This window comes from Spermophilus citellus (genome assembly GCF_964194105.1).
Source record: "Spermophilus citellus genome assembly, chromosome: 8".
NCBI lineage: Eukaryota > Metazoa > Chordata > Mammalia > Rodentia > Sciuridae > Spermophilus > Spermophilus citellus.
This window is the reverse complement of record NC_138189.1, coordinates 108,321,476-108,348,682: the sequence shown is the minus strand read 5'-3', so window position 1 is coordinate 108,348,682 and position 27,207 is coordinate 108,321,476. Positions and strand designations below refer to the sequence as shown.

The 27,207-nt window shown below is 31.6% G+C and overlaps 1 protein-coding gene across 1 annotated transcript in view; it reads right to left on the bottom strand.

Annotated features, from left to right (window-relative positions):
- STPG2 (sperm tail PG-rich repeat containing 2) overlaps positions 1–27,207 on the bottom strand; it is a gene marked incomplete at both ends in the record, with an annotated part of 313,074 nt that overhangs the window by 66,253 nt on the left and 219,614 nt on the right. Inside the window, one exon of the mRNA XM_081304686.1 lies at positions 22,158–22,317. Coding sequence (XP_081160812.1) covers positions 22,158–22,317 — 160 coding nt within the window. The remainder of the gene's footprint in view (positions 1–22,157; positions 22,318–27,207) is intronic.

The window sequence follows — 27,207 nt, the reverse complement described above, 5'->3', positions numbered from 1 at the left end:
TCCTGCCACAATTTACAAGCGACTTTCCAAGTTTTCCTGGATCAAACTGACACATGGAGAAAGACTGGAGGAAGAATACCCACTTCTTAATCACCTCAGCTCAAAAGTCACATTATCACATTATTTCTATGCAACTCTGTGGATAAGAATGAATCACAATATGCAACCTAAGCAAGGAGTTTTTAAAAATGTGGTCACTGGTGAAATGATGCTTTCTAGAAACAACTCTATACTATAGAAAAGAGTCTCCTACCTGTAATGCTTAGCTCTGATACAATAACAATAATGACAGTATTAAAAATCAATAATGTCATAATTTTTAATTTTACCTTTATTTTTCCATTCCTTATCTATATGACTAAAATATAAATTTTATAGCTTATTATAATCATGATGTAAAAATAATTTTATACCTGCTTTCTTTATCTATTTTTTTTTCTGGGCAAAAAGCAAATTTAACCCATTTTATTTTATTTTATTTTTTATTGGTTGTTCACAACATTACAAAGCTCTTGACATATCATATTTCATACATTAGATTGAAGTGGGTTATGAACCCCCAATTTTACCCCAAATGCAGACTGCAGAATCACGTCGGTTACACATCCACAATTTTACATAATGCCCTATTAGTAATTGTTGTATTCTGCTACCTTTCCTATCCCCTACTATCCCCCCTCCCCTCCCCTCCCAACTTCTCTCTCTACCCCATCTACTGTAATTCATTTCTCTCCTTGTTTATTTTCCCATTCCCCTCACAACCTCTTATATGTAATTTTGTATAGCAGTGAGGGTTTCCCTTCATTTCCATGCAATTTCCCTTTTCTCTCCCTTTCCCTCCCATCTCATGTCTCTGTTTAATGTTAATCTTTTCTTCCTGCTCTTCCTCCCTGCTCTGTTCATAGTTGCTCTCATTATACCAAAGAAGTCATTTGGTATTTGTTTTTTAGGGATTGGCTAGCTTCACTAAGCATAATCTGCTCTAGTGCCATCCATTTCCCTGCAAATTCTATGATTTTGTCATTTTTTATTGCTGCATAGTACTCCATTGTGTATAGGTGCCACATTTTTTTTTATCCATTCATCTATTGAAGGGCATCTGGGTTGGTTCCACAGTCTAGCTATTGTGAATTGTGCTGCTATGAACATCAATGTGGCAGTATCCCTGTAGCATGCTCTTTTAAGGTCTTCAGGGAATAGTCCGAGAAGGGCAATAGCAGGGTCAAATGGTGGTTCCATTCCCAGCTTTCCAAGGAATCTCCAAACTGCTTTCCAAATTGGCCGCACCAATTTGCAGTCCCACCAGCAATGTACAAGTGTACCCTTTTCTCCACATCCTCGCCAGCACTTGTTGTTGTTTGACTTCATAGTGGCTGCCAATCTTACTGGAGTGAGATGGTATCTTAGGGTGGTTTTGATTTGCATTTCTCTGACTGCTAGAGATGGAGAGCATTTTTTCATGTACTTGTTGATTGATTGTATATCCTCCTCTGAGAAGTGTCTGTTCAGGTCCTTGGCCCATTTGTTGATTGGGTTATTTGTTATCTTATTGTCTAATTTTTTGAGTTCTTTGTACACTCTGGATATTAGGGCTCTATCTGAAGTGTGAGGAGTAAAAATTTGTTCCCAGGATGTAGGCTCCCTATTTACCTCTTATTGTGTCTTTTGCTGAGAAAAAACTTTTAAGTTTAATTAAGTCCCATTTGTTGATTCTACTTGTTAACTCTTGTGCTATGGGTGTCCTATTAAGGAATTTCGAGCCCGACCCCACAATCCGTAGATCGGAGCCAACGTTTTTTTCTATCAGACGCAGAGTTTCTGATTTGATATCAAGCTCCTTGATCCATTTTGAGTTAACTTTTGTGCATGGCGAGAGAAAGGGATTCAGTTTCATTTTGTTGCATATGGATTTCCAGTTTTCCCAACACCATTTGTTGAAGATGCTATCCTTCCTCCATTGCATGCTATAAGGAATCCCACTACTATGTACAAAAATATAGTTACAAGAATAATAAGTTCAATTAACATTAAATGAATAGGAAAATTTTGAATATTCACTTTTATACACATTTAATATTTCTTAAAGCCCTCCTATTCCATATGCTGGACTTTTGGATACAAAAAGGAACAGACATAGACCCTACCTTCAAGAAGCTCACAGTGTTTACACACTGTCAGTTATTCAATAACTCTGTGTTAAGCTAATGAATTTTAAGTAAAGTATAACTGGAAAGCAGGAATATATCTCATAATAAAAATAAACTCTGAGAAACACAATACTTTGTTATGCTATTATTTTATATTTAAATGAAATGTGACAAAAAGGTATTATTTATAAAAAATTTTGTAGAAAAAGAAAATAATTTAATTGCTTAAAAATATTTAAAATCATTTCAAGGGGCTGGGGGCAGCTTAATGGTAGAGTGCTTGCTTAGCATGTGTGAGGCACTGGGTTCGATTCTCATCACTGCATATAAATAAATAAATAAAGGTCCATTGACAACTAAAAATATTTTTAAAACTTAAAAAATAAAATCATTTTAAAAGACTATGCATCACCAACAAATTTTCCAAATTTTATTAAAGGGTGGAATAAAATGCTAATTTTTTCTAAGTACAGGGGTTATGAGGGAAAATATCAGTTTATATATTCATTGTTCCCTTCTTTAAAAACCATACCTTTTTTAAAGGAGTAACAAATGTAAATACAATTTAGTAATATGTAAAATTAATAAAAAATTTAAAAACACAACCAAGAAATATCACAGTCCTAAATAGTTAAATGTAATGTGAAAAGATTTAAAAACTAACTTCTTTCTTTTTTTAATTTATATATGACAACAGAATGTATTACAATTCATATTATACATATAGATCACAATTTTTATATTTCTGGTTATATACATAGTATATTCACACCAATTCGTGTCTTCATACATGTACTTTGGATAATGATGTCCATCATGTTCCACCATCATTTCTAAGTAACCCCATGTCATTCCCATTCCCTCCACCCCCTCTGCACTATCTAGAGTTTGTCTATTCCTCCCATGCTCCCCCTCCCTACCCCACTATGAATCTGCCTCCTTATTAAATAAAACATTCAGCATTTGGTTTTTGGAGATTGGAAACTTCACTTAGCATTATCTTCTCTAACTCCATCCATTTATCTGCAAATGCCATAATTTTACTCTCTTTTATTGCTGAATAATATTCCATTGTGTATATATGCCACGTTTTTTTTTAACTATTCATCTACTGAAGAACATCTAGGTTGGTTCCACAATTTAGCTATTGTGAATTGTGCTGCTATAAACATTGATGTGGCTGTGAACCTGTAGTATGTTGTTTTCAAGTTCTTTGGGTATAGACTGAGGAGAGGGATAGCTGGGTCAAATGGTGGGTCCATTTCCAATTTTCCAAGAAATCTCCATACTGCTTTCCATAATGGCTGCACCAATTTGCAGTCCCACCAGCAGTGTATGAGTGTATCTTTTTCCCCTCATCCTCACCAACACTTATTTTTGTTTGTTTTCATAATAGTTGCCATTCTGACTGGAGCAAGATGAAATCTTGAAGTAGTTTTGATTTGCATTTCTCTAATTGCTAAAGATGATAAACATTTTTTCATATATTTGTTGATTGTATATCTTCTTCTGAGAAGTGTCTGTTCAGGTCCTTGGCCCATTTATTGATTGGGTTATTTATTTTTTGGTACTTAACTTTTTGAGTTCTTTATATACCCTAGAGATTAGTGCTCTAACTGATGTGTGAGGAGTAAAGATTTGCTCCCAAGATGTAGGCTCTCTATTCACCTCATAGAATCTCACATATAACATGTCCAAAACAGAATATATTTCTTACCCTACTTCACTCTTAAAGCATCCTCCCACCAACTGTCACTATTTAAAATACTAATATCAGTTGCTCAAGTATAAAACCTTGGAGTCATCTTTTCTTCATCACCATATACAATCTTTTTGAAACTTCTGTTATCTCTACTGTCAAGTGCATCCCAATATTAATGATTTCACCATTATTTCCAAGTTCTCTCTTCTCTCCTGCACTAGTCTCTATCCTACTGCTTTCAATTAATCCTCTATGTCTCAATTCTAACATCTTTCCTTGAATAACATGCTATATAATGACAGGGTTGAAGGAATTTTTTAAGTTGAGGAGAAATTAGCATTTATTAAGCAATTACTGAATTATAAATACTATCTTAGAAATTTTTCCTTAATTTTTAATGTAAATTTTATTGAAAGTATGCATATGAAAGAGGTCACATTATAACTGTACAGCCTAAATTAATTTTTACAAAGTGGACATGTAACCAGTAACCAGATCAAGAAATAGAGCATTCCTATCAATAAAGAAGCCTCTCTTGTACTTCTTTTCAGTCTTATTCCCATAAAGGTAATTACTAACCTGAACCCACAAATCATAGATAAGTCTAACCAGAGATTGAACCCAGAGGTGCTTAACCACAGAGCAACATCCCCAGTTTTTGTATTTTTACTTTTTTTCCTTTCCATTTTTATTTGTTCATTTTAATTATACATGACAATAGAATATATTTTGGAAGATTATACATACATAGAGTATAATGTCTTCTATTTAGGGTCCCACTCTTGTGGTTGTACATGATGTGGAGTTACCCTGGTCGAGAATTCAAATAAAAGGCTAGGAAACTTATGTCTGATTAATTCAACAGTCTTTCTTATTCTGCTTCTCCCTCTCATCCATTTGTTTGCCATTGTCTGATTCAATGAATTTCTATTATTCCACTCCCCAAACTCATTAGTTTTGGGTTAGCATCCACAAATTAGAGAGAATATTGTGCCTTTGTTTTGTGGGGGGAGACTGTCTTATTTCATTTAGCAGGCTATTCTCCAGTTCCATTCATTTACCAGCAAATGCCATAATTTCATTCATCTTTATAGCTTAATAATATTCTATTTTGTATATAAATCACACTTTCTTTATCCATTCATCCATTGTGAGCTGAACTGCTAACTGATGTGGCTGCTTCTCTGTTATATGCTGATTTTAAGTCTATTGGGTTTACACCAAGGAGTGGGATAACTAGGTCAAATGTGATTACATTTGAAGTTTTCTAAGGAACCTCCATACTGCTTTCCATAGATGTTGACCAATTGGCAGTCTCACCAACGATGCATGAGAGTACATTTTTCCCCACATCCTCGCCAACATTTATTGTTACTTATATTCTTTATCTTTGTTACTTATATTCTTTATCTTTGCCATGGAATCTCTCAGTGTGATTTTAATTCACATTTCTCTAATTGCTAGAGATGTTGAAATTTTTTTCATACATTTTTTCATATTTCTTTTTATGTAAAGTGTCTATTCAGTTCCTTTGCCCACTTACTGATTGGGTTATTTATTTTTTCTGGTGTTAAGTTTTTTTAATCCTTTGTATATCATAGAAATTAATGCCTTATCTGAGGGTCATATGGCAAAAAATTTCTCCCATACTCTAGGATCTCTGTTCACAATCTTGATTGTTTCCTTTGCTGTGAAGAAACTTTTTAGTTTGATACCATCCTATTGAATGACTCATGATTTTATTTGTTGTGCTTTCTGGGTCTTACCATCCCATTTATTGATTCTTGATTTTATTTCTTGTGCTTTCATAGTCTTGTTGAGGAAATTGGTTCCTAAGCCAATATGATAAAAAAGTTGAGCCTACTTTTTCTTCTAGTAAGATCAGGGTCTCTAGTCTAAGGCCTAGAGTTGAGTTTTGTGCAGGGTGAGAGAGAGGGGTTCAATTTCATTATATTCCCAGCACCATTTGTTGAAGAGGCTATCTTTTCTCCAATGTATGTTTATGGTACCTTTGTCTAGGATGCAATAACTGTATGTATGAGGGTTCTTCCATTCTGTACCACTTGTCTTCATGTTTGTGTTGGTGTCAATACCATGCTGTTTTTGTTATAGCTCTGTAGTACAATTTAAGGTCTGGTATTGTGATGCCTCCTGCATCACTTTCATGCTAAGGATTGCTTTGTCTATTCTGGGCCTCTTATTTTTCCCAATGAATTTCATGATTGCTTTTTCTATTTCTATGAAGAACATCACTGGGATCTTAATAAGAATTACATAAAATCTGTGTAACGCTTTTGGTAATATAGACATTTTGACAATATTAATTCTGCCTATCCAGGAACATAGGAGGTCTTTCAATTTTCTGAGGTCTTCTTCAGTTTCTTACTTTAGTATTCTATAGTTTTCATTATAGAGTTATTTTACCTCTTTGTTTGGTTGATTCCCAAATATCTTATATTCTTTGAAGGTATTTTAAAAGCGATAGTTTTCCTGATTTCTCTTTCAGCTGATATATGATTATTGTATACAAATGCAATTTTTATGTTGATTTTATATCCTGCTACTTTTCTGAATTCATTTATGAATTCTAGAAGTTCTCTGATGGAGTTTGTGGGTCTTCCAAATATAGAATCATGCAAACAAGAATAATTTGAGTTCTTCTTTTCCAATTTGTATCCCTTTATTTTCTTTCATCTGTTTAATTGCTTTGGCTACAGTTTCCAGGACTATGTTGCATAGAAGTGGTGGAAGAGGGCATCCCTGTCATGTTCCAGTTTTTAGAGGGAATGCTTTCAATTTTTCTCCATTTAGAATGTTGTTAGCTTTGGGTTTAACATAGCTAGCACTTACAGCATTGAGCTATGTTCCTACTATCCCTAGATTTCTTAGTGTTTGGAGTATGAATGGATGCTAAATTTTATCAAACACTGTTTCTGCATTTATTGATATAATCATGTGATTCTAGTCTATTGCTGTGGTAAATTACACTTATTGATTTCCATATGTTGAATCAACTTTGCATTCGGGAGGAACCCATTTGATCATGGTGCACTTTTCATGTTTTTGTATGTATCTTATTGCTATTTTGAGAATTTTTGCATAAATTTTCATAAGGGATATTGTTTTGATTTTTTTTCCTTGATGTGTCTTTGTAATGTTTTGGCATCAGGATGTTACTAGCTTCAAAGAATGAGTTTGAAAGAGTTCCTCCTTTTCTACTTCATGGAATAATTTGAGGAGTATTGGTGTAAGTTCTTCTTGTAGAACTCCTTTGAGACTTCATCTGGTCCTGGGCTTTTCTTTGTTGGTAGGCTTTCTGATGGTGTCTTCAATCATTGCTTGAAATTGATCTGTTTATATTTTCTATGACCCCTTGATTGAATTTGTATAGGTCAATGTCTCTAGAAATTTGATGATGTCTTCAATTTTTTCTTCTTTATTGATTATCATCTGTATTTCAATGATATCTGTAGTGATTATCATCTGTATTTCAATGATATCTGTAGTGATATTTCCTTTTTATCACAAATTTTAGTAATTTGGGTATTCTCTCTCTTTTTTTGTTAGCTCAGCTAAAAATTTATAAATTTTGTACATTTTTTTCAAAAAATCAACTTTTTGTTCCATTGATTTTTTTTGAATTTTTTTGTTTCAATTTCCTTAATTTCACTTCTGATTTTTATTATTTCCCATCTTCTACTGCTTTTGGTACTAGTTTCTTTTCTTTCTCTTACATGAGAAAATTTTAATACATTTTATTCTTACCACAAAAAGAAAGTATGCAAAGTAATGCATAGGATAATTAGCTCAGATTTCAAAACAACTTGTACACAATAAATACATATGATTTTGTCAATATTTTAAAAAATAAGTATACTTCAATTTAAACTTTACAATTTTATGAAATTTATATTAATCTACATAGTCTTTTATGGGTTGATAAACAATATCTATGTAAATTGAGATACTTGCACAGTACCCACAATTGCAATATATTTATACGAAGCCAGAGCCCATTTTAGTCAAGTTGCTTTCAATATTATCTGTTCTAGAAAAAACTGCATATATTCATACCATTAAGATATTTTAATATACAAATAGGGAAGCACACAGGATTCAAAAAGAAACTAGATCTACTCTAGACAAACATTATCAATATTTACAACCAATATGTTTAGTCTTGTATTTTTTAGATATATTTTAGTATTTTATTTTCATTTATTACATTGATATGATGAGATAGAATCAAAAAATAATTCTTTTGAGGGTGCATTTATCTTAAATACTAACTTATGAATTATTCTGGCTATTATCAAATTTAGGTCTTTCTAAGATGTATTTTGTAAAATTTCTTTCAAGATTCACTACAAAATAGGTAGATAGGTAAATAGATTGATTAATCTTACAGATGTTTAACTAAATTGAATTGAATTTCCTTTGGAATTTCCTAAAATATTGTACCCTGCATATTATAGGGACATAGTAGGATCTTAATATTTGTTTATTTTAAGTTTAAGTTAATTGGTAATGTCAGGGCTCCCCCCAGGTTTCTGATATCCCTTTTACACATTTACATACCTACAGCTATGTTATGCTTCTCCCACCAGTATCCACCTCTTTTAAAGAGGAATGCTATCAAGAAACTAGCATGCCTACAAACACAGAAATCAATATGTGTGTGAGAATTCTTCTGCCCCCAAGAACAATCTTTAATCCATAATTGATGGAAATAGGAGTATAAAAGCTACAGATAAATTACTTGGTGATGGGACAACTTCAACATATTACTTACACTAGAGAGATCTCCTATAAGATCAGGCTGAAGCTAAACTAACCTCTGCAGTATTATGCCTCAAACTATACATTTGCTGGGCTTCCTGTCCTTCCTGTTGCTGTTTTTCCAAATTTGATACAAGTTTTCCATAGAAATACTTTCCTAATAATCATTTGCACATGGATTCTTTACCAAGGGTCTGCTTCTGGGGAATCTAACTTAACACTGAGCTTTTTGGTGTTTCTTTAATTTTTCTCAAGGCCCAAGAGAGAGTAGGGTATAGAAACATAAATGGAATAAATACAAGCTCTCATTTTGTTAGCTTGTGCTGGAACCTACACTAGTCAGAATTCCATATTCATTAATTACAGAATAACTCAAAATCATGAAGAGCTTTAAAGACTATGAGAGGTAATTCCCTATCAGATGACCTCTGTGACCACATTGTGAAAGTAGATTCTGTTTCATTTGTGTCTGAAACAACTGGTGATTTTTTTTTAAATGTAGATACTGCCTCAATTTCCATCCTAATAAATTATTCCCTGCAGGGAATAATGCATCACATTTGAACCCTGAAGAAATACTATTTGAATCCACAGTCTCACAGTTTCTTTTAAATACTCTGAAACTTCTGGCTTTCACCATTTATCCAATTTATCAAATCTTTCAATGCTTTTCTATCATTATCCCACACCCTTAGTATCTACTCCCATACCTATTCCTTGCATTTCTGTCTTAAACTAGAATATTATAGTGTATATGTAATTTAATACCTTTCTAGTTATTGCTCATTTAGCCATTGTAGCTTCAACCTTCCACAAGAAGCACGTCTGAGATTAAATAAAAGGTCTGTCATTCATTCCATTCTCTTCTGCTCTTCTGATAAAAAGAGCCCTCAATTCTTCCTCTATCCTTCAGTTACAAAGAAATTACCCCTGCACACAAAAGAATACGAAAAAATGCGAGGAAATTATGAAAAGGTCTACATTGATAACTGCTTCATCGACTTTCTCCTTCTATACAAGGTAAAGTTAAAATTTTGTCTTGGAATTGACCCAACAATTATTCTAGATGAAGTCTCTATCTTGTGACTAATCCAGCTATACAGGCTCTGAAATAACATCAATTGTATCATTTACTTATTAATATAGACATTCCAAGGAACAAGAAAAGATTCATGCTAACACTCATTATGAAAGAATTTATTAATTAAATGCCTATTTAATTAAAAGTAGGGAGTGTGTGACCATTTTTTTCTATGACAAAAGGTGAGGTACAAAGTGTAACCATGAGTGGGCTCATTTTACACTGCAAAAGAACTGAGTTTTCTAATTGATACAGACATAAATGCAAGGAATAGGGATGGGAGTAGATACTAAGGGTGTGGAATAATGATTGAAAACCATAAAGTTGGATCATGACAAATTTATTGATATGAGTTAAGATGGAATTCTTCATCAATGTTGCAATTTGGAGAGTTAGAAAAGGATAAGGTTCTGTGGTTGTATGGATGAAATATTGACCAAAATATTTCCCATAGTGAGAACATTAGAAATTTCTGATCCTGCATTGGTTTATCGTAGAAGAAGGCATTCAAAAGTTTAAAGAAACTAGAATATTATAGTGTATATGTAATTTAATACCTTCTCACTCACAATTAGAGGTTCCAAAATATTTCATCAATACTATGAGAAATAAACCTGTGAGGGGAACTCTAAGCTCACTTGAAGAGCAAAATGATTGCTCTTCTCTCTATGTCAGATTTCACAATACACACTTCAATCATTGAATTGGAAATCTAAATGCAATGGGAGTACATGGATTCTTTGATGGCAGGGGCTAAGTGACAGCATTCAATCACTAAAGGCAAGATAAACATAGTTTTCATAATGAACTACTGTCCAAAGCAGTAATCAGAATACCTAACTTGGGTGAATTGGCTATGGTGCTAATTGATTATGGTATTTAATTCTGAAATGCATTATTGGAATAGAAATAATAGCTGACAGAATTCTCATGTTTGTTCCCTGGCTTATGGAGTAAGAGTTATTGTGGCAAAGATCAAGGGTGAGTCATGAGAACTACCTATCCCTGGGGAAAAATTAAACCAAAAGCATACTATATTAAAGAGGAATTGTAAAATCCAGTGCCACCATCAATGACTTAAATTACACAGAGTGGTGATAGTCACATATTCATTCAACTTGCCTACCTGGCCTATGCAATAGACAAGTGGATTTGGGGAAAATGATGGATTTTCTTAAGCCTAACAAGGGAGTGAGTTCAATATAACTGCTATACCAGATGTGATTTCATCTGGCTTAACCAAACTGTCACATCTCCTGGTATCTGATATGCACCCATGTCCAACATACAGATACTGGCAGAGTCCCCAATATAGCAACATTCCCTGAATTATTGGCCAATGTCTCACATAAGGTTGTCAACTTTGGACTTTTCTGCCATTGAAAGAGTGAAACTTTGTTTCTACTGGAATAGATGCTTACCTGGGATAGGGGTTTATCTTCCAGGTATGTAATGCTACTGTCAAAACTACCATCCATGGACTTGTAAAATATAATATCTGTGATGAAGTTATTCCATACAGCATTGTTTCTGATAAAGAAATTCCATTCACAGTAAATAAGGATGGCAATGGGCCCTCACATGGAATTATCTATCCTTCCTTCTCATGTTTCCCAACTTCCTGAAGCAGTTTGTTTGACAGAATAGTGAAATGTCCTTTCAAAGCCCAATTACAAAACCAGCTATGTGAAATTACCTTGTAGGTTTGGGAAAAGGTTCTCTATAAGACTGTATATATGCTTAACCAGTATCAAATACAGGTTACTGTTTCAACCATAGCAGTTTTCACAGGTTCAAGAATCAAGGGGTGGAAATGGGAGTGACACAACTTGCTACACTGATCAGAAACCTCCAAACCATTGAGGCAATTTCTTCCATAGAAAGACAAGCCTATTTAAAATTTACTTGTATTTCCCTAAAAATTTCCCTCATTTTCCCTAGAACTCAACCAGCTTCATTTAGATTTGAAAATCAGTACCAAAACTAAGAGCTAAAAGTCTACTTATTCATTAGCTCTACCAAGGATTATTTTATATACATGTATTTTCATAAGACAGTTATTTTCTTTTTGAGATGCCATAAATATAATAAGGAAAATACATTATCTTTATGATATAAATAAAATCTAAATTTTAAATAATACAGTTTTTTACTACTAAATAATTATATACAAATAAAATAATGGAAATTCATATTTGTTATAATTACATTAGAATTCTATGAGGATTTGTCACTATCTATCTTCCTGGATTGTTAATATACTATAAGTTACATAAAGTTTTGTGACCTTATTTTCTGTGTTGAAGAAGTTTATGTTAACAACTGCTCCATTTGCCACTAAATGCATATATAATTTTTGTTTGTATTTTTCACCAAAAATGTAGTTCACTAAAAACAAATGAAGAAAAACAAAATTAAAAGTTGAACAATGAGGGGCTGGGATTGTGACATAGTGGTAGAGCACTCACCTAGCATGTGTGAGGTACTGGGTTCAATCATTAGCACCACATAAAAATAAATAAATAAAATAAAGGTATAAAAATACTTCAAAAAATAATGTTCAATAATTAATAGGTACATATTTTAAAGAATTCCTGCCCCAAGACAATATGCATGATTTTTAAATTAACGTGATAAAGGAAAAGCTACTAATTATATTTTTAAATTATTTGTGCATATTCATAATTATCTCTTGCCCATATATAAGATACTCAAGGAAAGGATTGAGTTGTTTTAAATATATTCATAGCATAATGCCTGGCTCATATTATCTGTTCAAAAAGAAAAAGAATATATTAATAATTTTATTACACCCCTCTATCAAACTTTATTCTCGGATAGTTCACTATTATTGTCAATAGCCCTTCTAAGCCTGTGTTTGACCTTAACAATGATTCCCTTGAAATTATAAGCATAACTATATCTTCAATTTATTCATTACATAGTATATTAACTTCAGGTTCCTTTACCACATTACTTCTAAAGATATATAGTTCAGCTTTGTTTTACCCACACAGTTATTTCGTATTTTTAATATGAGCTCATTAACCTTTACCTTTCTCCTTTCTCTGCTCAGAATTTGTTCTATTCATTTATTGCTATATAAAGAACTAACTTCCCAAAAAAATAACTAATGGCTTTCAACAATAATCATTTATTGTGTTCATAAATCTGCATTTTTAATCATGAATCACTGGGAGGAAGGAACAGCCCTGCTCTACATGGCATAAGTTGAGGCACCTTAACTGGATGCTGGAAGTTACTTTTCCAAGTAGCTCACTCACATGGCTGGCAAGTCCATACCAGCTGTTGGCTGGAATTTCAGCCAAGACTGAGGCCTAGGACCTCAATTCTTCCTCACATAGTCCTTGCCAAGACTGCTTGTCTTTTGCACAACATGGTGGTCCAATTAAAGAGTAGACATTTTTTATGATCTAGTCTTTAAAGTCATATAGCAACTCTTTTACCATGTTTTCTGTTGGTAGAGGCAATACCATAGGTCCAAACAGGGAACTATAAACATATTTTGCTACTTGATGATAATAGTGTCAACATTGCATCATGTGAAGAACATACATTATTTTAAAAAATACAATATCCTACAGTCCATTTTCTGGCTACAATATTTCACATTTCTTCCTATTGCAAAAATACAAGCACCTCAACTATAAGGATCCCCAAGTTTTACCCAATTATGTCATTAACTAAAAGTCCAGGATTTTGTCATCTAAATCAGGTTCATATGTGAATGAGACTCCCCTGTGTGGTTCTTCTATCACAGCTCTTTACTAACATTCCTCTCCATCTAAAACCTTAAACTAAAGATATACATATTATCTACCCCATAAATATTTTTAAAAACCTAATGATAGACACATAATATAAATGCTATGAATATCTCTATTATGGTTTGGATATGAGGTGTCTCCCCCACCACAAATCTCCTGTAGTAAGGCAGGAATATTAAAAAATAAAATTATTGGATTATGAGTGTAACTAATCTGCAGATCCTAGCTTCAATGAACTAACTAGGTAGTTACCAAAAGCAGGCGGGAGGATCTGGGTCACTGGGGTCATGCTCTGGAAGAATTTATCTTCCCACGCAGCCTCTTCCCTTCTCTCTCTATACTTCCAGGCTGCCATGAGTTCAGTAGTTTTCCTCCACCACCCTTCTGCCATGGTTTTCTGTCTCACCTTGGTCACAAAGGAATGGAGTCAGTTGACCATGGACAATATTTTTGAAACCATGAGCTAAAATAAACTTTCCCTCATCTAAGTTGTTGACTCTAAGTGTTTTTGTCATGGTTAGGCAAAGATGACTAACATAACCAATGTCCAAAAGGAGAAAAGCAAGAAAGATATAGCAGTCACAGGGTCATAGCAACTCAAATCCAGCTAGGCACATGTTGCCAATTCATAGGTAAGGTTCAGTTGTACTTCCTGGTACTTTTTCAAGATGTTTTATGAGTCCACCCTGTTGTTCTGACTTCTAAAGTCACTCTTTCTTTTCCATAAAAAGAAACTCATGTTAGCAGTTAAAAACTTTTTTTACTCAACTTCCAGTGTGTATAAATTGGAGAGTCTAAAGGCCTCTTTTCACTTTAGATGTCTTTTCCTTTTGGTCAAGCTAAAATAATCATTTTAGAAACTATAAAAGCTTTGTGGCATCAACTTTTACATCTCTCAATTATTCAAAGGCTCATACACACAAAATATTTAAGGTGTTCCCTCCTCTATAGATAGATAGATAGATAGATAGATATAGATAGATATAGATATATAGATTATATATATAATCTATGTTTATATATAATCTGTGTTTACATATATATATAATCTATTTATATAAATAAAGTCTGTTTTCAATAAATAAAGTCAGCTTTCTGCTTTACAGCTAACCATTCTACTTTAGACAGATTCTATTACCCTTTATGTTCTAAAATATTGCTACCTCAGTTCTCTCCTCCACCCCATGAATATTCAATCTCTCCTTCTCAATGAAGTTTTTCTCAAAATCTTCCAAGATTCTTTAGTATTCAAAAAGTGAATGATTTTATTATAATACAGAAAACAAGCAATCTGTATTACTATAAAGAATAAATTTTATCTATGATACACATTAATTAAAAAATATGATCATTCTTAGAATAGATATAAAAAATTAGCTTTTACTGAAAAATATTCAGAGGCATCCAAAGAAACAAACAACCTGAAACCAAAAACTAATAAAATTAACTCATTTTCAATGATAAAATTTCTATTATGTTGAATAAAGATATAGAATCAACAAATCCCCAACTGATCTGATCAATTCTGCCTTTCAAAGTTATCTTGAATTTTAATAGTTCAGAAACATTTCTGGTAGCTAAAGAAAAAAAATACACATTTATTGCAATCAGTTAACAGCACTCAACAAGAGAGATGAACTGCATTTTGATAAGCTTTATAGTACTTCTGAAGCTAGAATATTACAAGTCACTGAGAAAATAGAAGAAATAATTAGTTTTCACACTACAGTGATTTTTATATCAAAGATATTACTTATGTTTATTAAAAAAGTGAACAAAACTACCTTCATGGGATATGTTCAAGTAACTTCTAAGATAAATTATATTTGTTTCCTAAAATAATTTCCTGTGGGAATGTGATGCAGAAATCACAATGTTAATTTCATAAGATATGAGCTATACTTGCTGAGTGAAGTAAGTCTCAGTACCTGGGAAATTCAGTCTATCAATGTTATATTAATATGTTACATTGCCGAATCTATCATTTAAGCTTTTGGTTTCTAACAAAAATTGTGCTGTAAACTTTCGTTGTTGTTCTTCATTTAAAATTTTTTAAATAATTAGAACTTTTAAATTTTAATATTTTACTTTGAAATTAAAATAATTTATAGTTTTTAAATTCTATTTAAAAATAAAAGTGTTTATTTTAAAATGCATTTTTATTTACTAAGAACCAGCATATGTTCACATAGATAAAACAATTTAAAGTTGAAAAGTAAAACAAAAATGAACTCTTTAATAAGCCAAAGTTTGTTACTCAAATATGTTTAATAGTCCTTCATTAATAATATCACTTGAAATTGATGCACAACTTATTCTAAACATCCACCCTTCCTTCTCTAATTTTTTCCTACAGCATTTATAAACACCTGATTTCCTGCCTTGGTTCCTTTTTTCCCTCTGTTTTTCATCTCGCAATATTCCCATCTAGTTCTTCTTCCATTTATTAAGTGTCTCTTACACCTGAAATTAAGCTCTGAAGAACAGGAATAAATTTTGTTCACTGCTGTAAAACAAATCCCTAGATAAGAACTTGATACATAAGAGAATCTTAGTACATATCTGTGAAATGATTGAATGAATAAATCCTGTCTTTTCACCAAGATTGTCCAGGTTTATAAAATATATACCATGGCTAAAATTTTCCTAGGACCCTATTGAAGCTGATGTGTAAAAATTAACTAAACCCATTTTTTATTATCACTGAGGATATTTTAAACTTTCATTATTACTCTTTTATTATGAATATCATTGACGCTTAAATTTTGAGCAGATCATTAATTAATTCCTTAGAGTAATCCCATAAATAGAATTTTGGGGTGAACTGGCATGATATTTGAAATATTCTGCAAACAAGGCCTGAAAAACATTGATAGAAATTTACAATTACAGGGCTGGGGATGTGGCTCAAACAGTAACGCGCTCGCCTGGCATGTGCGGGGCACTGGGTTCGATCCTCAGCACCACATAAAATAAAATAAAGAAGTTGTGTCCACCAAAAACTGAAAAATAAATGTTAAAAACTCTCTCTCTCTCTCTCTCTCTCTCTCTCTCTCTCTCTCTCTCTCTCCTCTCTCCTCTCTCCTCTCTCTCTCTTAAAAAAAAAGAAATTTACAGTTCAAGCTCAGTTTACAATAGTTCCCAGTTTTCCATAATCTCAATAATTATTTCACCTATTTTCTTTTTAAACTTTCTCTCTTTAAATGCCCTTAATAGGTCAATATAAGAGATAAAGTAATATTTAAGCACTTTACCTGAGTTGGATTAATCACAAAATCATTTACACAACCAAGAATTAAAACTTGGTGTAATAACAGGAGATTGCTTTATAATGAGATACACCTCATTTAATAATTTTTTCATTAAATGATTCTAATGTGTTTTTATTGATTACACAACATTGAATATTATATAGCATACTGATGGAAAATATGCTATTTCCCTCTTTAATTTAGACTAATGAAAATTAGTTTTATCTTTCTTCAATATTTGCAAAGAAAAGTCTTCATTTATAAATAAAACAAAACCACTTCCAAATTTGTTAATAAAAGTTCTAAAGTAATTTAAAATAAATACATGACTAAAAATGTTGATTGACTAAATAAATTTCCTATAAGTTTGTAAATTCCTTGAGAAGGTTATTCACATACCAACTTCTGTTCTTAACAATTTTATCTATAAATTTAAGATATCCAGTAATCAATTTTAATTGGCCCATTCATTTATTTATATATAGAAAAATAATAACATGAATTTTCTTTAATTTCTAAGGCAAAATACTCATTTCTTAGTAATGCCATAACCCAAGTAACAAATAGGCACATCACACTCTATAAATGTTATTTGTTTATTTATGTATTCATACTAATTTTGCAGAATGATAAATTTTAATATGGCATGGTGGCACATGCTATCGTGAATGAAATTGTTGTCCTTATTTCTTTCTTGGCAGACCCATCATTTGTGTATAGAAAATTACTGATTTTTATATGTTGATTTTCTATACTGCAACTCTGCTGAATTTATCATTTCCAGAACCCATCTTCTGGAACTTTTACTGGTTTCTAAGTATAATATCATATTACCTGAAAATAGTAATAATTTGGCTTTTTCTTTATCCCCCTTTTATTTCCTTCCCTTGCCTAATTGCTCTGGCTAGGTTTTCAGTAGTATACTGAATAGGAGTGGTGAGAGTGGACATCCTTCTCTTCTTTCTCCATTAAGTATGAGGTTGACTTAGACTTTGTCATACAATCTTTATGATGTTGAGATAAGTTCCTTCTATATTTACTGTCTTCAGAGTTGCTATCATGAAGCTGTGTTGAATTTGTTCAAATGTTTTCTCCATGTATATTGAGATGATCATTTGATATTTGTCCTTGGTACTACTTATATGCATTAGCTAATTTGCATATATGGAATCATCTTTGAATCCTTAGAATGAAACAAAATTGAATTTAGTGTATGATATTTTGAATGTGTTGTTGAATAGATTTGCTCCTATTTTATTAAGGATTTTGCATCTATTCAGCAAAGCTATTGATCTTTAGTTTTCTTTCCTTGAAGTTCCTAATCCAGTTTTGGTATCATGATAATACTTTGTAGAATAAGTTCAATATTGTTCCCTCCATTCCTATTTGATGGAATAATTTGAGGACCATAGGGATTAGTTCTTCTTTAAAGATCGATAAAATTCAGCTGTGAATTCACCTGATTCTGGGATATTTTTGTTGTTGTTATTGTTGTTGTTGGGAGATTTTCAATTACTACTTCAATCTCATTGGTTGCTATTGATCTGTTTAGGCTTTCTTGGTTCAATGTTGATAGGGCACATGTGTCTACAAATTCATCCATTCTATTGAGAATTTCTCTTAAAATTTTTACTTCTGCTTAATTTGACTTGTTGGTGAGACTTTACATTGATTTTTCAATTTCCCAATATATTGGAATTTATGTTTGTGAAATAGCTCCTAATGATTCTATGGATCGGAGTTGTGTCTCTTGTAATATTCCCATTATTTTTTGTTTTTACTTTTATTAATCTGAGTATTCTCTCTGCTTTGATTAGTTTATTCTAGAATTAATCAGTCTCATTTCTTTTTTCAAAGAAAAACTCTGTTTCACTGATAAGTTTTATGACTTCTTTAGTTTCTATTTCATTAATTTTGCCTCTGATCTTTATAATTTCTTTGATACTACTAGTTTTAAAATTGGTTTGTTTTTGAGACCTCTGTTTTGTTTGTTTTATGTATCACTCATAGCTCTTTTACAGCATCCCAGGTTTTGTTGTGCTATTTCATTTTCAATTCTTCTAAGAAATTTTTATTTCCTTCCTGATTTCTTCAATGAAACGATCATCATTCAAAATTATATTATTTATTCCCCATGTGTTTGTAGAGTTTCCATAGTTTTTCTCGTTCTTCACAATAGTTTCATTCCATTATGATGTGAAAAGATGCATGAGATCTTATCAATTATTTTGCATTAGCTAAGACTGGCTTTGTGACCTAATATATGATTAAGTTTGACTGAAAAGTTAAGTATATTCAGCTGTTATTGGACAATAATAATCTGTAGGTGTCTACTATACTGTTTATACCTTGTGTGTTTTTGATTTTCTGTCTTGATGACCTGTCTGCTAGTGAGAGTAATATTTGAAGTCCTCTACTATTACTACATTGGATCCTATCAGTTCACTATGTTGAATAAAGTTTGTTTTATGAAAATGGTTCACATATTTGAGGCATATTTACAATTATTATATCTTCTTTTTGATTATTCCACTTACTAATATGTAATTTCCTTTGTCAGTTCTAATTTTGGCTTGGAGTCTACTTTATCTGTTATGAGAAACTGTATCCTTGCTCACTTTCATATTCTATTTGCAAGAAAAATCATTTTCCACCCTTTCACTTTTTCAATCTGTGAACAACTTTGCCTATGGGGTATGTTTCTTGGAAACAACATAGAGTTGGCTCTTCTTTTTCACTTCAATCAGCCACTGTATCTTTTAATTAGAGAATTAAGACCATTTATACTCAATGTTATTATAGAGAAGTATGCCATTTTGTTTTACTTCTAAAGTTTTAGTCACTCTAATTCACATTTGCTAATGTATTCTTTTAATATTTTATGTTTTACTCTTTCTCATATTCTTTTACTTTCCTCCTGTGTTTCGGATTTTATACAATCTTGTATTTTATACAATCTTGTCTTAATGCCCATTTATTCCTTTGGTTTATGCTTTTCTTGGGAAGTTTAATTTCTCCTTTGATCTTTAATTATAATAGTTCTGCATGTGGTAATATAGGTTGGCAGTTACTGTATTTTGAGCTTAAAATACATTATTCCATGCCATCCTGTCCTTTAGAGTTTCTGCTGAGAATTCTGCTTTTATTCTGATAGGTTTTGCCTTTATAATTGACTTGAAGCTTCTCTTTTGCAGATTTTAATATTATTTCTATATTTCAAATATTTGCATTTGAATTATAACATGAAGAATTTCTTTGTTGGTCAAATCTATTTGGAGTACTAAGTGCAACCAATACCTATATGTCCACCTCATTCCCAAAATTAAAGAAATTTTCTGCTACTCTTTCATTTAATGTCTTCTATACTGTTAGTCTGTATTTCCCCTCCTTCTTCAAGAATTGTGAGTCTTAACTTTGGTCTTTTAATTTTCTCCCAAAGCACTTGTATATTCTGTTCATAACGTTTTTCCCTTTATTACTGTCAGAATATCCTAATTTTTCCATCTTGACTTTGAACTCTGCTATCCTTCCGTATATTTATCTTATTAATGAAACTTTTCATTGAGCTTTTTACTCGACTGAGTTTTTCCTTTCCAAGATTTCTGTTTGGTTCTTTCAGAATCATTATTTCTGCATTAAAATGTTCTTGCATATCCTGTATTTTCTTCCTCAGTTCACTCCTTAGATCTTCTTTTAATTCATTAATCAACAATCAACTTGTGAATGCTTTGTTTACATTTTGCCACATTGATATCTATGGGTTTAGTTATTCAAAATTTATGAACTATTGAAGGTATCTTATTACATTGGGTTCCCATGTTTCCTATATTTCAATTTTGAGATTTGTTCATATGCTGGCAAATTTGATGAATTACTGTTAATAATCAATATTATTATCTCTTCATTTAGAAGGCTGGATACTCTGCAGTTGCATAGTGACTTTGACAGTCATTAGGTCTTTGACTTCCAACAATTACTGTCTTCAATAAAAACATTTCCCAATATATCAAAGTCTTTTAAAGCTAGTATTGGCTTAACATGAAAAAAACATGTTTTATATTATAAGATTTTATATTATTAAAGAGTTTCAGAGGTTCTGAAAGTAATTTTGACATACAGTTATTAATTTTTTGTATTCTTATGATAAGTAAGTAGACACAAAATATTATCTCAACTTTGGAAAACACAAACTCTTGAAAGCATTAGCAAATTTACTTACCATAAGCTAAATACTGAAGCAATGAAAATTAGCACCAACTCTGGCACTTAAACTTTTATTATGTATTGTATCTACACAAATTTTTATGTGAAAAAGAATAAAAGCATAGAGAAAAAACTTCAAGAACTATGAAGATTAAAAGACTTCTTCAAGAGACCTTGATATGGATATGTATTTGTTATTTGATTGTGCTTGATGATTGTGACAGTACTAGAACTTCAAAGAACTCATTTCTCTGCATCATTTCTTGGTGACCACATATTAAGTGTAGTCAGTAACACACTAAAAGACTTTGAATTCTTCTCTCTATCAAAGCCGAAACTTGATAAATCAATAGTGGTGCAATAAATAACTCAAGAGAAGAAAGAGAAAACAAATATAGTTTAATTTCAACTTAAAATGGATCTTCAAGCTGGCAATATGACTGATTCTTAAGACAATAAAATGCAAAGGAAGTCTGCATGGATCTCAGGCTCTCCAAAGATTCTTATTTACCTAGCAAGTTATATTCCTGCTTTAGATTTTCATTTAAACTTCTGGGGGGGGGGAATGTTTTATTCATCCTGTTTTACTTTATTTCTTCATATTCTCATAATAATTCATTACAACAATTTGCTTGTTTAGTGATAATACCTTAGTAAATTATTATTGAAACCTATTGTACCTATTTTCTATCTAGTTTTCTTATATAAAATATCAGTGATTTATCTCTATTAACAGAGAAAGTTATTACATTAACTTTCAGAATAAGAATACTATTACTAATAGCTGAATCAATTCCAATTTTAAAAATCAAAATTATTTTTGGAATTTTAAACTCTCAAATATTTATCTTTATATTATCTTCTTTAGTGATATTTGACAAAAATCAACTTAATTCTGTTAACTGGCTAACACCTTTCTCATAAAAGTTTCACACTTTTCATGTAATAAAATGCTACATGATTTTACCAGCTTTAGTGAGTAAAATTATTCTTGATAAAATTAATAAATACAAAGCCCCAGATTAGTCTTCTTATATTTGAGAAAAAAAGGCTTAAATCTTTCATTAAGTATTTTGGCTTTTGGTATTTAATTTCCTTACAAGCTTAAAAGAGGCATGATAAATATAAATGTGTGTTTACAATCATCTATTCTAATGGAAGCCTTAGAATTATCCCCAAAACCTTAAAAGAATAATCTAGACTTACCTGGGCCATCAATCGTTTTATCCAGGCACCGAGGAGTTGCACTAAGAAATGAAGCATGTTTTCTTTTAGCCACCAAATTACGAGGTGGCATGTATTTATGCTTAAGTTGAGACATCTCATATGATTTTTGAACATCATAGCTGCCTGGTGCTGGAATAACCTAGAAAAAATATTAATACTTTATGTACTTGACATGAAATATAAATAACCATACTTTATATTTACTTCATATAATCTATTAATAAGGTATATCATTTATTTGAAATATACTTTATATAAATATATCCAAATAGATATTCAAGCAATGGTATTAATTTCTGTAATTAATCATTAAAATAAAAATGCTAAAGAGGATTCCCAAATCTATATTCTCATAATAAAATGTGTAAACTCACTTGTCAGTAATTATGGTAAAATAAAAATGATTGTGAAATTTAGGGACAAATTCTTTTATAAAAATAACCAAAGTGATATTGATCAAACTCTCATTCAAATTTAATAAAAAAAATAAAATTTCAGACAAAAATAAGACATTGATTATATGTTTTCAAAACCAGCAAAACTATTTCTGCTTTACTGTTCTATGTGAACATATTCTAAACAATGAGAAAACTTACTTTATTTTTAATGAATCTCAAATTAAAAGGCTTCCCATTTTATCACTTATAGTTCTTCATATGATCTGCAGTTACATTAATATTTTAATAAATGTAAACCAACATAGATATTAATTATAATAATATTAAAATAAATTAGCAAATATATACATATGTTATATATTTGTTGCACATTTTAATACCTTAAACCATTAGCTAATTATTTAAATGAAAACTTTTTAAAACTATTTTCCTCATATTATTTTAAAATAGAATATTATTTTAAAATCTGTTCACCTATATTATGTATAAAAGTCAACATTTTTTAAGTTTTCATGATTTCCTTGGCAGACAGGAAAATGTTGTGGCTGAGTCTAAGGACCCTACCATTATATTTCCAGGTTACCAAATATTCACTAATTACTAACTATGCTCAAGACCTGAGGCAAACCACTTAACTTTTGTAATCCTCAGTTTCCTCATCTAGAAGGAAAAATAATATTTGTGTTACAAGGTTACTGTGAGGATAAAATGAATTAAAATGTAAAACACTTAGATTGATACCTGATCAATATAAATGTTAAGCTAATCTTGTTACTCTAGAAAAGCTAATTTCAATTTAAAAAAAAAAAAAAGGTTAAACAGAGTTTAGGGAAATAGAGAAGTGTTTTAAAGTTTCAAGTCAAACAAATTTGGGTACTGAGAAAGCATACTGTTGAAGTCTCTCTTTATAAAGTATGTTGGGAGGCATACTTTATAAAACATACTATGTATTCTTACATCCATATTATCAACCTCAAGCACAACCCAACATTATTTTTCATTTGCATAGAATTATTACATAAGAACATCTACGTTCCTCAAAAAAATTCTTCTCAAGTTCAACTGTCAAAATGACCACAACACAATAATTCTGGGTGACTTTACCACAACTCTTTAACCACTGGATAGATCTTCCAAACAAAAGCTAAACAAAGAAACAATAGAACTCAATAATACAATCAGTAATTAAACTTAACAGACATATATTGAATATCTCATCCATCAATGAGTGAATGAATACAGTTTCTTCTCAGCAGCAAATGAATCCTTCTCTAAAATATACCATATATCATGTACAAAGCAACTCTTAGCAAATAAAAAAGTAGAGATACTGCCCTTCATTCTATCAGATCATAATGGAATGAAATTAGAAATCAATGATAAAATAAAAAATAGAAGCTACTCCAACACCTGGAGACTAAATAATATGCTATTCAATGAACAATGAATTACAGAAAACATTAAAAAAGAGATTAAACATTCTTAAGGCTGGTGTTTTAGCTCAGTGGTACAGCACTTGCCTAGCATGTGTGAGGCACTGGGTTCAATTCTCAACACTACATATAAATAAATTAATTAAACATAGGTCCACTGACAACTAAAAAAATATTTTAAAAAAATTCTTAGAGTTAAATGAGAACACTGATACAACATATCAAAATTTGTGAGAAACTATAAGGCAGTACTAAGAGGAAAGTTCATTGCATGGAGTTCATTCCTTAAAAGTCAACAAATAAATGACCTAACATTATATCTCAAAGGCCTAGAAAAAGAAGAACAAATCAATATCAAAAGCAGTAGAAGACACAAAATAAATAAAACCAGGGCTGAAATCAATGAAACTGAAACAAAAGAAACAATTGAAAAAAATTGACAAAACAAAAGTTGGCTAAATCCTTAGCCATGCTAACAAAGAGAAGGAAAGAGAAAACTTAAATTACTAACATCCTTGGGGCTGGGGATATGGCTCGCCTGGCATGCGTGAGGCACTGGGTTCGATCCTCAGCAGCATATAAAAATAAAATATATTGTGTCCACCTAAAGCTAAAAAATAAATATTTAAAAAGATTACTAACATCCTTAATTAAAAAGGAAAATCACAACAGTCATTACAGAAATACAGAAGATAATTAGAAATTATTTTGAAAATTTGTACTCCAATAAAATAGAAAATATTGAAGGCATCAACAAATTTCTAGAGTCATATGATTTGCCTCAAAATGAATCAAGATGATATACACAAGTTAAACAGATCAATGTCAAGAACTGAAACAGAAATCTCCATCAGAAGCCAAACAATCAAGAAAAGCCCAGGACCAGATGGATACACAGCTGAGTTCTACAAGACTTTCAAAGAAGAACTAATACCACTCCACAATTTATTTCATGAAATAGAAAAGGTGCGAGCACTTCCAAACTAATTCTATGATGCTCATATCACCTTGATTCCAAAACCAGGCAAAGACACATCAAAGAAAGAAAACTTCAGATCAATATATCTAATGAACATAGATACAAAAATTCTCAATAAAATTCTGGCAAATCAAATACAAAAACATCGAAAAGATAGTGCACCATGATCAAATGGGGCTCATCCCCAGGATGGAAGGTTGGTTCAACATAAAGAAATCAATAAATATAATTCATCACATCAATAGACTTAAAGATAAGAATCATATAATAATCTCAATAGATGAGAAAAAGCATTTAAAAATACAGCACCCCTTTATGTTCAAAAACACTAGAAAAATTAGGGATAACAGGAACATATCTCAACATTGTAAAAGCTATCTATGCTAAGCCCCAGGAGAACATCAGTCTAAATGGAAAAAAAAAATGGAAAGCATCCCCTCTAAAAACTGGGTCTACACAGGGATGCCCTCTTTCACCACTACTATTTAACACAGTTCTTGAAACTCTAGCCAGAGCAATTAGATGAAAGAACTCAAATTATCACTCTTTGCTGACAACATGATTCTATACCTAGATGATCCAAAAAATTCCACCAGAAAACTTCTAAAACTAATAAATGAATTTAGGAAAGTAGCAGAATATAAAATCAACACCCATAAATCAAAGGTATTCCATTCATCAGTGGCAAATCCACTAAAAGGGAAATGAGGAAAACTATCCCCTTTACAATTGTCTTAAAATAAATAAATAAATAAATAAATAACATACTAGGGAATCAACTAAATGAAAGAGGTGAATGACCTCTACAATGAAAAGTACAGAACACTAAAGAAAAGAAATTAAAGAATACCCGAGAAGATGGTAGGAAGATCTACCTTGCTCTTGGAAAGACAGAAATAATATTGTCGAAATGACCATACTACCAAAATCATTATACAGATATAATGCAATTCCAATCAAAATTCCAATGACACTCATCATAGAAATAGAAAAAGCTGTCATGAAATTCATCTGGAAAAAATAAGAGAACCAGAATTACTTAAGAAATCCTTAGCAATAGGAATGAAGCAACTGGCCTCACTATACCAGACCTTAAACTATACTACAGAGCAATAGTAACAAAAAGAGCATGGTATTGGCACCAAAATAGACATATATACCAATGGTACAGAACAGAAGACAAACAATTATATACAGTTATCTCATATTAAACAAAGGCAACAAAAACATATATTGGAGAAAGAATAACCTCTTCAACAAATGGTGCTGGGAAAACTAGAAATTCATATGCAACAAAATGAAATTAAGTCCCTATCTCTCACCATGCACAAAACTCAATTCAAAGTGGAACAAGGGCCTAGGAATTTAACCAGAGTTTCTGTACCTAATAAAATAAAATGTAGGCTCAAATCTTCATCATGTCAGATTAGGCCCCAATTTCCTTCATAAGACTCTTCTGGTATAAGAATTAAAGTCAAGAATCAATAAATGGGATGGACTCAAACTAAAAAGTTTCTTCTAAGAAAAATAAACAATCTGTGATGTGAGTAGAGAGCCTGCATCTTGGGAGCAAATCTTTACCCCTCACACATCAGATAGAGCACTAATCTCTAGGATATATATAAAACTCAAAAAGGTAAGTATCAAAAAAAAGAAATAACCCAATCAATAAATGGACCAACGAACTGAATAGACACTTCTCAGAATAAGATACACTATCAATTAACAAATATATTTTAAAAATTTCAACATCTCTAGAAATTAGAGAAATGCAAATCAAAACTACTCTAAGATTTCATCTCATTCCAGTCAGAATGGCAGCTATTTAGAAAACAAACAACAATAAGTGTTGGTGAGGATGTGGGGGGAAAGGCACGCTCATTGCTAGTGAGACTGCAAATTGGTGCAGGCAATATAGAAAGCAGTATAGAGATTCCTTAGAAAACTGGGGATGGATCAATTTGACCCATCTATCCCACCCCTCAGTCTCTATACCCAAAAGACTTAGAAACAGCATACTATAGGGAGACAGCCACATCAATGTTTATAGCAGCACAATTCACAATAGCTAAATTGTGGAATCAACCTAAATGCCCTCAATAGATGAATGGATAAAGAAACTGTGGTATATATACACAATGGAATATTACTTGGCATTAAAAGGAATAAAATCATGTCATTTGCAGGTAAATGCATGGAATTGGAGCACATCATGCTAC